At 47.5% G+C, this 14995-nt stretch overlaps 1 protein-coding gene across 1 annotated transcript in view; it reads left to right on the top strand.

The window, feature by feature from the left end:
- LOC147659215 (centrosomal protein of 135 kDa-like) overlaps positions 1-14995 on the top strand; it is a 548924-nt gene that overhangs the window by 100851 nt on the left and 433078 nt on the right. Inside the window, exon 4 of the mRNA XM_086951883.1 lies at positions 4004-4154. Within this exon, the coding sequence (XP_086808009.1) occupies positions 4004-4154 (151 nt within the window). The remainder of the gene's footprint in view (positions 1-4003; positions 4155-14995) is intronic.

Consider the following 14995-nt stretch of genomic DNA (forward strand, 5'->3'; position numbering starts at 1 on the left):
TCTTAGTATATCGGCCGGCACTCATCCACAGCCCTCAACCCGGAAGAACACCCGTGGCGACGTCGTGTTGTCGCCACGGGTGTTCTTCCGGGTTGAGGGCTGTGGATGAGTGCCGGCCGATATACTAAGAACGGCCTACCGGGACACGGTGCCCACTCCCTCTCCCAATGGACGAATAGGACCCCCAGTCCCAAACCAGTTCTTTCTCAGACTCAGCAAACGAACTGAGTTCCCTGTATAAGCGAGGTGATATGATCCTCTACACCACCCACATATTCTACAGATACTGCTTCATCTGTTAACCTAGGAAAGCTTATACCTAGAAATCAAATTTTAAATACTCAGCCTCGGAGTAATCCAATAGAGAACAGGATCACACAAGCCCGGAAGGTTGCCCCAGGACCACGCTGCTTCACAAGTTTACTTACACATGCGACGTCCAACCAATTCATAAGCCCTGAAGAAGTCCCATGTTGGGACGAAACGCGTCGGCTGTTTGTGCTTTTATACTGAATTGAAAAATAAAGATTGAAAGAAGAACTCTAAATATCTCTGAGGAACTTTCTTCTTATGGTTACTTAAATATCGTTTATACCAACTGATTCATTTTTTGTGGTGCACCTTTGCTGTTGTAAATTTTGCCTTATGGATTTATTGCTTTATGGTGGGAGCAAGGGCTGATAAAAGCTTCGCGGGGAGTGCATCCACTGGTGAACCAGATTTAGGCTCATCAGATAGGAGAGTGAATCCCCAATTTCAATGGCCAGGAAGTGTAATAACTGAGGGACTTGTGGGGGCTCCAAGGATGGAGGGGGCCTAATTGAATCCCCTTCCGTACTCAGCAAGGACATGTTATCTTTGGATGACACCGAGAAGGACTGCTGGATTGTCACTATTTTGGCATGAATGGACTGGGCCACCAGGTGCGTCCAGTCCGCTGACAGTGGTGCTGCTTTAATGCTTGCCTTTGGAGCCGTAAAGGACTTCATGATCCCAAAGATCTCTTTGCTCATATTTTTTGTAGCTGCAATTTTACTCTGCCAGTAGTTCTTCTTGGCCTCTCTCACCATTTTATAGTGAACTTTTAATGCCACCCTATAGGTATTCCTATCTTCCTAAAGATTATGGTTACGCCACTTCCTTTCAAGCTTTTTACATGTACTTTTACTGATTCTTAGTGATTCATTGAACCAGGGAGCTGAGCGACATGCAATGTAAGGCCTATTAACATAGTTCTACCCAGGAGGTGTAGGAAGGGGGAGGCTCTAGTTGGCGCAGTTGTAACACTAGCGACAAGCAGGGACTCTCTCTTCCTCGTCAGGGCTGAGGGCTACCTTCCAGACAACCTCTGCTTACCCTCTAGGTAGTGTGGCTTAAGCAGTCGTAGGCTAATCTTTGGGGCACATAGGGTTAAACACTTGCAATATTACACCGTCACAACCAACCCACCACACAGTGAGACCAGACTGTATTCTTTAAAAATATATATATCTTTATATAGAATTCAAGCAGGCTTATGAATACAGTTATCAGACTTTCAAGTAGCGGTTCCAAGTTACTTAGTTCAAGTTGCCACAGTTCTTTCGAGCAATAAGAGTTCTTTGAGGGCCTTCAGCCCAGTTCAACAAAGTTCTTGTGGAGCAGGCGGCTCCCAGGGGATCTGTCCCACGTCGCGTTGCCTTCCCGGGGTCGCTGTTCGTTGCGGCTCTCAGCCGAGCAGTTCACGGGTCATCCGGGGCAGCGGTGTTCTGTGGCGGCAGGGTCCTCTCCTCGTCGTCCGCTCCGACCCTGGAGGCGGCGGTTGCTTGGTGGCGGCAAGTAGCAGTACGGTCCTCAAGTGCAGGACGTACCCAGCCAAGTGCCGGTGCAGCTGTGCGCTCACAGCTGAGCTGTCGGGCAAGGTACCGACCTAGGGGACTCTCACAGGGCGACTGTCTGTCTTTGCAAGTGGATTGGCTGCTCGTTGCGCAGTCAACTCGAGAGCTCGGACCGGATGGGTCCTCCTTCGCTTTGCTCTCGGGCTCCCGGTGCAGTTGCGGTCACGGTGTTCGGGCCAGCGGCGGCTGGTCCTCACTTTGCTCTCGCTGTTGCTCAGGGCCCCGGTCACGGTGCTCAGGTGGATGTTGTTGCCTTGGAGGAGATTCCTCCGTCGGTACTGCCACGAGGAGCAGCACACGCAGTTGCTTTCTTCAGGGTGTAGCGCCCACTGGTCCTGGGGCGCTGGTCAGGGGGCAAGTTCCGTTTCAAGCCCTTGGAGATCTTTTAGCAGAGTTTGGCACAAAGTCTTGTAAAGCAAAAGCCTTTTCGTAGTCTTTCCTTTTTCCTCTCCTTCGGCAGCAAGGCACCAGACACAGGCAAGAGACAGCACTCTTCCTTGTCCTTCCCGGTTCTTCTCGTCGGGCAGAGTTCCTTCTGTAGCCCAAACAGGATCTAATTTTCAAGGAGCAGGGCTCCTTCTTTTATATGGCATTTCTTTTGTTCTCGCAGGCCAGGGGGGCCTTTGCATAGCCACTCTCAGTCCTTGAGTACCCTGGCGGGTGTACTCCGGCTTCTGCTTTCAGTGTGAGGGGCAGGCGCATCAGACGCCCCACAGGAGGTGGAGCCAGCATTGTGCGGACAGGGGCAGCCAGAGTACCTTGTTGATGGGGCTCCGCCCGTCCTGGGCCAGGTGTCGGCTGAATCATCCGACGCTCCCCAGGAGGGTGGAGCCAGCATTGTGGTGGTAGAGCACAGCAAGATCCAGAGTCAAGAGCCACTCCTACCTCCCACTAAGGTGTAATCTGCGCAGTCACCACCTGTCATCCTCCCAGCCCTGTCACTCACACGTCCCAGACAGTCAGATACACATACCAGCAGAGGCGGGCTGAAATGGTTAGGCAAGCAAATGCTAACTTTCTAAAAGTAGCATTTGCAAACCCAGGATACTAAAATAAACTTTACTAAAAGAAATATTTTATCATCCTGAGTTCAGGCATACTAAACATGACGCGCTACCATGCTCCTTGAGCCTGCTGGGATTATAGGGTGTAATAACTCCAGCAGCTCAGTCTGTCCTAATGGAGCAGGTAGCCTTCAATAGTGAAATATGGTTTTGGGGGTAAGTCACTACTAGGACGGCCACACACTTCAGGGCTTGTCCTACCTTGCACCCACAACGCACCCTGCCCGCAGGCCTACCATAGGGGTGACTAATATGTAGTCAAGGGAAGGTTCGGGGGCTGACAAGTGGGTGCACTTGCCCAGCTAGCGTGACGGTACGAGACCGCACGCGGGCTCTGCGGTCGCAGTTCCCGGACACATCTTTACGGCTGCTTCGGTGGGTGGCGCAACCAGCGCTGCAGGCCCACCAGTAGTATTGGCATCTACAAGCCCCGGCACTCCTAGTGCACTTTACTAGGGACTAACAGTAAATCCAATGAGCCAATCATGGATACCAATCGCATGTACAATTTACAGTAGGGAGCACTTGCACTGCGGCACGGGTCAGCCGTGGCGCAGTGCCCTGAGTATCGGAAAACCAGCAAAACATCGGAGGCACATCAGCAAAAAAGTGGAAGGGAGACTCACGCCAAGGTGCCAGGTCTAACAGGAGGTGTTTTAGAATAATATTGTTTTTTTAAAGACAGTTGTTTTCATAGTATTTCAGCACTTTAGATGTATTAGACAGAGAGTGTCTTGCTATGGAGCGTCTTTGGACCTATATGTTCACATGAACGCTATTATATTCATGTTCTGTCTAAGTGTATTTTTAACAGTTTTGATGTGTGCTTCTGAAAGATAGATAGACTTATATATTTAAATAAGAGTGTACAAGGCTGTACAACAGACCCTTCTCATAGGATGATATTAACAAACATGAACACAAATATGTTAAAATGTTTTCAGTAGTTGGACACTTTGAGTGATTTAGATGGCTCATTGGGCTCTAAACTATGTTTTCTTTTTTGCAGAAAATAAGTTATGCTCACTATGACATGCTCTATTTGTATCTTATTGTACCCAGGATGCTGAAACAATCAGTCAACTGCTGAAGAAATCTGAAGCTGAAATAGAAGAAAAGAAAGAAGAAAATCGAACACTCAGTATCCTATTGGATCAACTCCAGGAAGAGAAGAGCCGACTTAGTAAGAAAATTGAAAAGCTTGAAAGAGCAGGTACTAAGAAGATTTATCAAATTAATAATTACCATGACTTTATTGAGGGCATCACCGACTCATTGATATATTTGTCATGATTGTCTGTATCGACATACGTAATATGTACATTTTCACTACAAATATGGTTTAATAGGTATATTAAAAAGAAATGGTACTCATTTCCTATCTCAAAGCTGCCCATAACATAACTAGCATCAGCAATATTAAATATTATTGCAGCATATCTCATACCTTCTCAGTTGCTCAGTGCCGCATATTACCCACCAGCACACCACTCCCACTACCACTCCCCATTCCAAATGTTACTTTATTCAGCAATAGTAATTAGGTCAAGACCAGAATTGTGCTTCCCGATGCAGTTCAACAGTGGTGACCAGAGAGGAGCACATCACCCCATCAGCCTTCTGTCCAAAACGCAGCATGATCATTCTGGCTGTGGTCAGGCTACTAAAAAGGGAGTCCCCGTTTCTAAGTAGAGAGAAAAAGAAGGGAAGTAAGAGGCACTCTTGTCGTGTACTACTCTAATTGTGGGGGGCAGTGTGTCCTCATCTTGATGCCCTCACACACCCTGAAGGATGTCATGCTTCATCATTGGGCTTTTGCTCCTCGTTGGGCAGACGCTGCAATGCCCTAAGGGTCCCCCGAAAGGTCTCTTTTTCTGAGATCTTTTGATGGAGCCGTATGGCTGCGTGGATGTAAGTGGCAGTGAAGTCCTAGAAGGTGTATTAAAAAATGGCTGGAGGGAGAGTGATTAATTTTTATTAAGGTATTCCCTCTGCATTATTAAAACAAAGTGTATGGTGCTGCTTTAAGGGGTATTATGTCCCTTAGTAGCTGGGTGTTCCTAGTGGGCATATGTTCTGGTCAACATGTTTCGCACTTTAATGGTCTCAGGGGGAGATCCAGGGCGCTTGGACAGGACCGAGTGAGAAAGTTGTATCTACAGTGGCCTGAAAATTCCTTGACCCCGGATAAATGAAGGGAGTAGAACTTCCCTTAGTAGGTAGGGTAAGATCCCATGAGATCAGTGAGTGTCACTTGAGAGGGTTCTCTCTGTGCATCTAGGCTGTGTCACCTGTGTGCCTCTCTGAGCTGAATGCATCACCTTCTGCAAGTCTAGCTTTCATCACCTAGAAGCACATTTCTTGGGCATTAGTATGGCTTTATAGATTGCTGTTGCATTACATTTTACATTGCATTCCTTTCACAGTATAAATAAAGGATGCAACTATTTCCAACCAGAGGTATGCTATAGGTTTTCTATGTATACTATGCAGCTATTGGCCATTTCTCCACTGCCTTTTTCCACCAACTATTTGGTGTTCCCCTCGGTGATCGCCAGTTCAGTGCTTTATCTCTAGGAGCAATAACTAGGCCTGAATCAAAAAATCTATTTCCCTCTTTTTTCTCCTTCTATCAGGCGTATAATCCCTATAGGCATGCTTCCATTTTTTCAGTCTATTTTGTGTATGTTCCATACCCGCCACTACCCCTGTCCAAAGCTGTGCTAATACCGGACAGCTCTACACATGTGGACAAATCCAGCTTCAAATAAAGCACAGCGAGAGCAGCGCATGTTATCAATCCACATTGTGATATTTAGGGCCTGATTTAGATTTTAGCGGGTCTGACCCACTGTCACTTTTCCGTCGGTTAATCTGTTCGCCTACTTGGCAATCCGCCTGCTCAATTTAGATGCTGGCGAGTTTATGGAGGATAGTCCGTCTGAGTGCTGCTGTCGCTGCCAAAATGTTCCTCCTGTATCAATGGAGTCATAGGCAAAAGCTTCTGTCAAAGGGAGTTCAGTCAATATTTCTGCCGGGCCAATCACGATATGTCTTTCCGTTGATGTAACTGTGGCAGTGTAGGAAAGTAGGGTCTGCTTTCATGGTTACCCCACTTTTTACTTGATGTCAGTCTGTTTTCGACCTAGTCTGACTGGGATCCTGCTAATCAGGACCCCAGTCACTGTGCTTTCTCCCTAAATTTACCATGGTAAGTACTATTGTACATACACAATTATCTACTGGTGCACCCTTGTAAGTCCCTAGTATATGTTACTAAGCTTCCCAGGGCATAGGTACACCAGGGGTCTCCAATGGTCTGCAGCATGTATTGTGCCATCCATGGGAGGTCATTTAAACTGTGACGACAGGCCTACCATTGCAGCCTGTGCGAGTTGGTGCTTGCACCTCTCACAACAGATATACATTTCTATATAGCTAAGGTCACGGCACTTAAAATCTATAATTCCCCCCTATGGCAGGCTCTTCAGTCCTGAGGGCAGGGTGCTTAGTTATAAGTGTGAGGGTGCCCGTGCTTGAACAGGGCTCCACTAAAAACCCCATAGTCCGATCTCCAGGCTTTGTAAGTGCGGCAAGCCATTTTAAAACATAATAGACATCAGTCAATAAGAGACATCTAACTATATAGTGGCTGCGCCGCAACCGGTCATGTTTGGTATCAAACATGTTGGAATCATACCCCAACTCCAATTCCAGTGTTGGAATTATGATCCCATGCACTGGGGGCTCCCTTGGGGTACCCCTGTACTCCTGGTAAGAGCCTTTCAGGGTCTGCCACTAAGCTAGTGCTGCTGTCGACCACAAACACAATTCTGGTCTCCTGCTGCTGAGCCAGGCTCAAGCAGGGAAGGTAGAACAATAGGTTTCCTGTCACAGGGAGGTGTGACCACCTCCCAGACAGGACTTGTATTGGGCTGGGGTGGGGGCGCTTGCCAGTGCGACCAGACTGTTTTGAATGGCACATTTGGTGCTCTCCTTTCATACTCCTGTTTGAGCCAGTTCAGAGAGCCCCTGGCTCCTGCTCTGGTACGAAACTGGACAAAGGACATGAGGGTATCCTCCCCTATGTCTAGCCCCTTCCCTAGGAGTGACTCCTGAGTCATTCCAACCCTTTCCCTAGGGTATTTAAGGGCTTAAAGTGGCTCTTCAGATTTGTCATGGGACAAGACTCGAGCCTGAAACCACATCACTCTTCGACCGCCTGTTCCCTTGGACTTCGCCTGGAACTGAGACTGAACCAAGAAAAACTTGTGCTCTCCTGGTCTTGATGTTCTGCAAGTCTTCATTGTCTGTGTCTGGGCTTTCTCCCAGGACCTTCAACAAACCTATGGGCATCATGGATATCTGAATTAATCTCCCTTAGAGTCTCTCCCTGTGCATCTGCAGGCGCCGCAACAAAGCGGACATGTCTGCTGCTCTTGATGTCGCACTGACTTCCAGAGTCTCAGCAACACAGGTGGTGTTTCTGCAACTGGCTCGAGGCCTGACCTGTCTTCTCTGCAGTTTTGAGGGCAGTATCCCTCGTCGGAATTGCTGGAACCGAACCCCTGTGCACGGCATTGACATGCCGTTGCCAAGACTTGTTGGCTCTGCACTCCAGAGATCTTCGGGCTACAAGAAGCTCCAACCTCCAGCATCTCTTCCTGCTAAGTACAGCATCCTCACCATATCCCCTGCAACGTGGTCATTCCTTATTGTGACGTGTAGTTCCTGTAGTACCCATGCAGGATCTACACATTTGGATAACATAAACTGTAGAATTGGTGGCAGACTAACTCTGAGCACCTCCACCGCGTATGTTAGCCTGTTTGCATTAGTTAGCTCACAGTGCCACTAGAATCTCCTCTTATCGGGGAGAGAATAGTTTCTGGCAACCTTAGAACATGAAAACCCAGATCCCCCAGGATTGTGGAAACAAGGTACTACCTTTCGCTCAGTCACTAGTGCTCACTTACTTCGTCTCAGAGAGTTAAACAGAAGAAACAGTTGGGCGTGTTACAAGAAGTATTTATTGCACAGTTTTTCTTCTAGTGTAAAATAGATATATGATCAGCTGTACAGTGAATATAAAAGGATAGTTCAATTCTACCAATTTGCAATAGTCATGAACACATACATGGGTATAAAATAAAAGAAGGCCCGCGTACTCCTACGATGCCTGTCTAGATGTACCTAAGTGTACCTAGCATGTGAATAGGTGTGAAGCCAAGAATCCGTCTAGGTTTAGTCTAACCCCATTACCTGAAGCAAAAGAGTGTGGGACTCCATCCTGGTCTCGAGTTGGACACCCCGCAAGGGATGTTTAGACCACTGTCAGCTGGAGCGACTCCATGCAGGAGCCTCAGCGTCCCTGGTGAGTGTGTCGGCCTGGAAGTCTTGGTGCCCTCTAACTAATACTAGCAAGAGGTGCTGTATTTATACAGAAAAATATCTAGGGTTCCTTTGTCCCTTGTTCTTTGTGTTAACCATTGTTGGGTTTGAGGATGACGTATGGGATGAACCTTGTACGTAGATATTATGCACGTGGATGTAGACCCAGCCTGGTTTCCAAGAATCCTTATGAATGTTCATTCATACTGTGCCAGTCTAAAGATGAAGTCATAGAACGCTATTGTTTAGGGAAACCATCCTTCTGCGCCCAGGACTAGAACTAGTTAAAGTTGCAATCCTAAAAGGCTTGTTACAGTGTATTGTAGGAGAGGTAATGTAGGTGAAAGGGTGTGATGTTACCCGGGCCTATATTAAGGTACCTATATGAAACATAACACTTGGTAAGCTGCTCAAGGTCCTCTTGCGACTTGTGCCTTCAGCCTGTAGGTCCTCCTGAGGGTCTTCTGCTTTAGTGGGCTCCTCTGCCTGCTTAGGGCATGCTCTGAATCTCCTGCTGTTGGCGAGTCCCTTGGACCTTGCTGCTCCCAACGTTGCTCCTTTTTCTCTCTCCATGCCAGTTGCGGCTACCAAGGCTTGTTGGTACTCCCGCCAGACACCAACCACCTAGTCACCGACATCTGATGTGGGACAGCTCAGCATCACCTGCTCCTCACAGCTGCAGCGACAAGGTCACCGTCAACTCGTGTGAACCGTCCGACATCGGTGGGCATTGCTGTTCCGTGCCATTCCTGAGTGGCATAGACTCTGTCCCCTCTCCTTGCAGGTACCTCAGTTCCAGAATCCACCCTTGCATTCCACCGGACCTCTTCTACGGAGGTTTTCACCATCTCTTCACCCCTATGCCCATGGCTTCCCTGGTGTGGGTAAACTGGTCCCCGGGGCATCCACAGGTGGGGTGGCTCTCCAACCTTCTGTCCATCAAGGAAATTCTTCTACGGGGTCCTTCTGCAAAACTGCAACCGCAACTTCTCAATCGACTTCCATTGGGCTCGCGGCAGTGTTCCCACTCTTAACACATCCTCCGTGGGGTTCCTGGGTACTTACCTTGGATGGTTTCTTGTGTCCTGGGCTCCTCTGGTTCTTCTGGTCGAAGTTCCATCCTCTCCTGCAGTTGTATTTCAGTTTTTTAATATATGGTTTGGCCTCCCCCTGGAGACCAATGTATTTTGTTCTCCTTACCTTATTGCAATTGAAGTATTGTTGTGTATTTGTGCTGTTGTCTCCGGGGAGGAGATATACCAATGTGTTAGTGGGTGTTGTGTAATGAATAGCGTTATTTTTATATAAACACTGTGTGGTTCTTTTTCAGTTAACTAACACTACATGATTAAACTGGTAAAACAAGTTGCTTAGCACTCCTTCAAGATAAGCATGAAGGCTGCTCTCAACAGTCACCTTCCTGGCACCGGTGAAAATGTCCCACTATCCTGCAATCCCCTTGGTCTCCGAATAAAAATGATACCTTACTTGTGTGGGTGCCCAAAGTGGAGTCAGCCCAAACAAAATATAAAATGAAAAACTGAGGGGGAACCATAGTGGGTCCAAAAGAGCAGGATTTTAAAAATAATTTTTGTTATAATTATTTATAACTGAGAATTCTCTCATTAACTTTTTTTTAAAGTAAAAATAATAAATAAGAAAAAGGATTATGAACAACTACACCTTGTGGCTTTGTTGCCCATAGCTTATCTCCTAAACATAGTCCAAAGGGTAACCTCCTCAGGAAGGGGCATCTACTGGGCACAGAGTAGGTACCTCATGGCTTTTTCTTGGGAGGGGTGGTTTTAGGTTTGGCAGAGGTCAAGGATAGATAAGAAAAGAAACTGGAAGAAGTACGGATAGAAGGAGTGGTAGATGATTGGCTTTTGGAGGTAAAATGATTTGATTTGATTGATTTGATTTGATTATAGGATTTGTAGAGCGCACGAATGCCCACGGTCGTCTTGCGCTGAAATGACTGAGACTGTTTAAGCGGGGGGTGTCGTGCAGGAAAAACTGGACTCAGCTACCCTGAGAAAGGCCAGGTCTTTATGCTCTTTCTGAAAGCTAGCAGAGATGAGCTATTTTTTATTTCTGCAGGGAGTTTATTCCAAGTTAACGCTGAGTGCAGTAGAAAACCTCTTCCCCCCCCCCACCTCCCATCTTAGTTGTTCGAAACGGGGGGCACGGAGCAGGTTGGCATTGCTAGATCTTAGAGTCCTAGCTAGGATGTACGGCGCCATGTTTGTTTTCAAGAAATGCGGGCCTGACCCATGCATAGATTTATATGCCAGGCATGCTAGCTTGAATTTAATTCTTTTCTCAACCGGTAGCCAGTGTAGATTTCTAAGTTTAGACGCCACCGGCTCAAACCTGGGGATGTTCAGTATCAACCGGGCCACAGTGTTCTGTAGCCGCTGAAGTTTTAGGAGAAGCTGTTTTTGTAGCCCAGCATATAAGGCGTTCCCGTAATCCATTTTGAAAAGGGCCAGCATGGTTACCAGTGTTTTACAGGCGTAGGGAGCGTTGTAAGGCAGTAGTTTCCGATAAGCTTCAAAGTGAACTAGACCGAGGAGGCAAGTTTGTTGATTTGGGCCTTAAACGTCAGTTTGGTATCGATCATGAATCCAAGGTTCCTTACGCTGTCCACAGGTGATGGGCAGTTGCCTAAGCCGTCAGGCCACCAATTAGGTGACCAGATTTTAGTGTCGGCTCCCAGCAGCATGACCTCCTACTTATCTCTGTTTAATTTCAAACAGTTGGCTTGCATCCAGAGACTGACCTGATCCATACAGAGCCAGAATTTACCGGCTGACTCTGAGGTGTTATTAGATATGTCCACCACTATTTGTGTATCAACTGCGTAGGAGACAGGTAGGAAACCGTGAGCCCTAATAATGTTTGCTAACGGGGCTGTATAAACATTAAAAAGGGTAGGCTTAGAGAAGATCTCCCACGGGGATTTGAATGATTTTGAGGAAAAATCCCCAAGCTGCACCGTGAAGGATCTTTCTACCAGAAAAGAGGTAGAGGGAGCTGGAGTGGGTGATGTGCTTGTGGCAGTTGCATGTGGGTCTCGTGTTTGTTATGTGTGTTTGGATTTTTGTTTTTTGGCTGTTTGATATTATGGTGAGTGTGTGTGTTTGCTTTAGGTTGGTGCTTTGTGTGTAGGTGTGCTTTTATGTGAGTGTGTTGGTTTTGATTTGTGTGTTGTGGTGATTGGTGGTTGTGCTTGTGGGTGTGATGGTGGTTAGTGTGGTTGTGCTTGTGGGTGTGGTAGTGGTTGTGGTGCTTGAGGGTGTGGTGGTGGTTGTGGTGAGTGTGGGTGTGGTAGAGATGGTGGTTGGTGTGCTTGTGGGTGTGGTGTTTATAGGTGTAGTTTCAATAGTTTGTGGATGTTGCTTGTGTGTTTGTTTTAATGTGTGTGATTGAGTGGGTGCTTACAAAGAAGTGAGTGTGTTTGGGATTGGGGTGGGAGTTTGGATTTGGGTTGAGGAAGGGAACTGAGTTTGGGCAGAAGGTTGGTCTGGTTGGGGGGTTGGGGTGACTGAGGAGTCTGCGGAGGAGTCTGCTAATCCACAGAATGAATGCTAGTCACACACTGGAGAAAATTAGATTATGTGTCTCTTGCTGGTGACGGTGGAGGTCTTGCCATCCTCTCCTGTTGGTCCAGATAATTGTCCCCTCCTGAGGGGGAATGGTGGGTCCAGAGTTGCAAGGACTGAGGTGGCTGCAGGTGTTTCCTGTTGTGGCAGGGCCTCCCTTTCTGTGGCTGAGGTCGATGTAGTAGGCCCAGATGTTGTTGGACCACAGAAGGGGGAAGCTGTTGCTGGAAAAGCACATATGGGTGAAACACTCATTCAGCACCCCAGTCAGGGAGCCCAAATTCGAATTCCGATTTTCCTTCAGAACATTGTGCTCCCTGTGCAACTGCTTCATCCCTGGGAACTCTATAAAGACCTGGCCCATCATGCCTTGGGACTGATTGAGGGATCCCAGGACTTGGTCCATGGTGGCCTGGGTGACAATGAACCCAGTGGCCTCACTTTTCTGACCCACAGATTCCTTCTCACAAACCCTACCCCACTGACCCAGTATGCCCCATCCCACTGCTTCCTGGAAGAATTGGAGGTGGTAGGTGTGTTAGATCAACAGAAGCCAAACCTGGGGGGGGGCGCAAGATTTGCATAATGTCCTTTTTAACACAGGAAGTGGAGGTATCCAGAGGCTGAGGTGTGTAGTAACAGCTGGGGTGGTCCTTGTTGGTGTGTTCCGAGTGAGACTCACTGGAGCTTTCTGCCCAGGCAGACCAGATGGACCAGCCTGCTCCTCCTCATCCGGACTTGCAGTAGTGGATTCTTCACTGAAGGCTTGTTCCTGGACTGGAGTGGAGATATCAGTAGCAGTGGCAGATGGTGGACCATATCATCTAAGTGTTGAACCTATAATTAATTATATAAAAAAAGATTTTTAAAAGTCTGAATTGAACATCAAATGAGTTTGAAACAACCTAAAATAGTATTGTAATGAATTACAAAAACAGTTTAAATTACAAACAAACCGACTTCAAAAAAGCAGGTAAAATAATGTCCTGAAATGAAAACAAATGAGAAAGTATACATAAAATATACCAAACATGCACCACAAAACAGTTGAGAGGCGAAATGTGAATGAAGCCATTCCATGGATTAGCAGGGTAAAATTCTGTAAAGTTAACAATTTTGAAGGATAAATAGCATTGGTTATCATATAAGCATTGTAAAGTACATTTAATAAAAAACATCTTATATTCAAGATACAAATTAACATAAATTAAAATTTTAAGTCAACAAACTTTGATTTTGTGAAACAAATTACATCAATTCAGTAAAATAACAAGAACATTACAACATACAAAATTAAACAAAAACCATTTCAAAACATAGCATAAACGAGAGATTGATAAATACATAACACTTTACTGTTAGACCTGACAACATTGGCTTGAGTCTCTCCTCCATTTTTTCTGTCTGCCTCCCATGTTTACGATATTTTTGCTGGTATATCGCTCTGGGCGCTGTGCCACTGCTGATCAGTGCCGCGGCGCAAGTGCTCCCTATGTTAAATTACTGTATTGATTGAATTCCATGTTTGGCTTATTTGGTTTACTGTCAGGCCCTAGTCTAGTGCACACGGAGTACCGGGGCTTGTAAATACAAATGCCGCTAGTGGGCTTGCAGCACGTGTTGTGCCACCCACACGAGCGGCCTAGTAAACGTATGTCTACGGGTCTGTCATTGCGAGACCTACGTGCAGTCTCGTACTGTCACGCGGGCTGCGCAAGTACGCCTACTTGCCAGTCCTCCAAACCTTCCCTTAACTTCATATTAGTCACCCCTATGGTAGGCCCGAGGGCCGGGTGCATTGTAAGTATAAGGTAGGGCAAGCCTGACGAAGTGGGCATGTCCTAATAGTGAACTACCGTCGTCTTCATACTTCACTATCGTAAGGTCGCCTGCTCTCCATTAGTTAGCATGATCTGCTGGGATTATTAATGGTATGATCCTAGCTGGCTCGGGGAGCATGGTGCAATGTCGAGTTTGGTATCCCTGAACTCGGGGTTTGATAACGCATCCGTTTGGGTGGATGGTTTTTGGACTCTGGGTTTGAAAATAGCACTTTTAGAAAGTGACTATTTTCTCGTCTAACTATTTCTGGTTTCTGCTGGTTTGATGTGTGTGTGACAGGGGCTGGGTGGCTCCAGAGTTCTGAATGAGTCAGTGTGGGGTGAGTGGGGCATTTGCCTTGAGAGTAGGGGAAGAGTAGCTCTTGATAGCTGGCCCTGCCCGATACAATGCTGGCTCCACCTCCTGCCGAGCGACGGATAGCTCTGCTCCTGCCAGTGACAATACTGGCTCCACCTCCTGCTGGGCGTCTGAGGACCCGGCCCGGCACCGTGAATCGGCCAGGTGTCACCACCTGGCTACACCCACCACAGACCCGGAATGAGGGGGAGTTCCCCTGTATGGACAAAGGGATCAAAGCCGAAAAGGGGTATAAGAGAAGGACCCCTGAACCAAGACTTGAGATCAATTCTGACAAGGAACCGGAACCAAGGACAAGAAGCCTGCTGATCCAAGGACTTGCCTACCCCTTCTGCCAGTGTGCTGTTTGCTGGGGGGGAATCCTGCAGTTGCTTCTTTATTTTTGCCAAGGAACCGGGAGAGAGGAACTAAGTGTGTACTCTCGAACTTTGCTAAGGAAATCTCCAAGGGCTGGAAGAGTGCCAGCCTCCTGTTGAAGTCACAGGGCTAAAGGACTTCACAGTTTGCTGAAAGTGCTTGTTGCTGGAACCTGAGAGTCCAGCACCTCTGAAAGAACCCAGCAATCTCGACGCCGACGGACGTCGCCGAATCCAGCTTGAAATCGTGAGTAACGGCTCCAGTGTCCCGCTTCCTCAACGCCGGCCGCCGGGCCCGATCAACGCCAGCAGCAACGCCAGTGAGTAGTGAGTTCGGCTACAGCTCCAAGTGACCTCGTGTCTGCACCGCTGCTGATCGCATCGACTTCGAGCCCTCTCGACGCCGTGAGCGCTGCTCACGCTTGCAACACCACCATCGACATCGACGACTACTGAGGCCTGATCGACACCGAAGACGCGACGCCGGATTGCTCGACACCGCT

This window comes from Lissotriton vulgaris, unplaced genomic scaffold (genome assembly GCF_964263255.1).
Source record: "Lissotriton vulgaris unplaced genomic scaffold, aLisVul1.2 SCAFFOLD_581, whole genome shotgun sequence".
Classification (NCBI taxonomy): Eukaryota; Metazoa; Chordata; class Amphibia; order Caudata; family Salamandridae; genus Lissotriton; species Lissotriton vulgaris.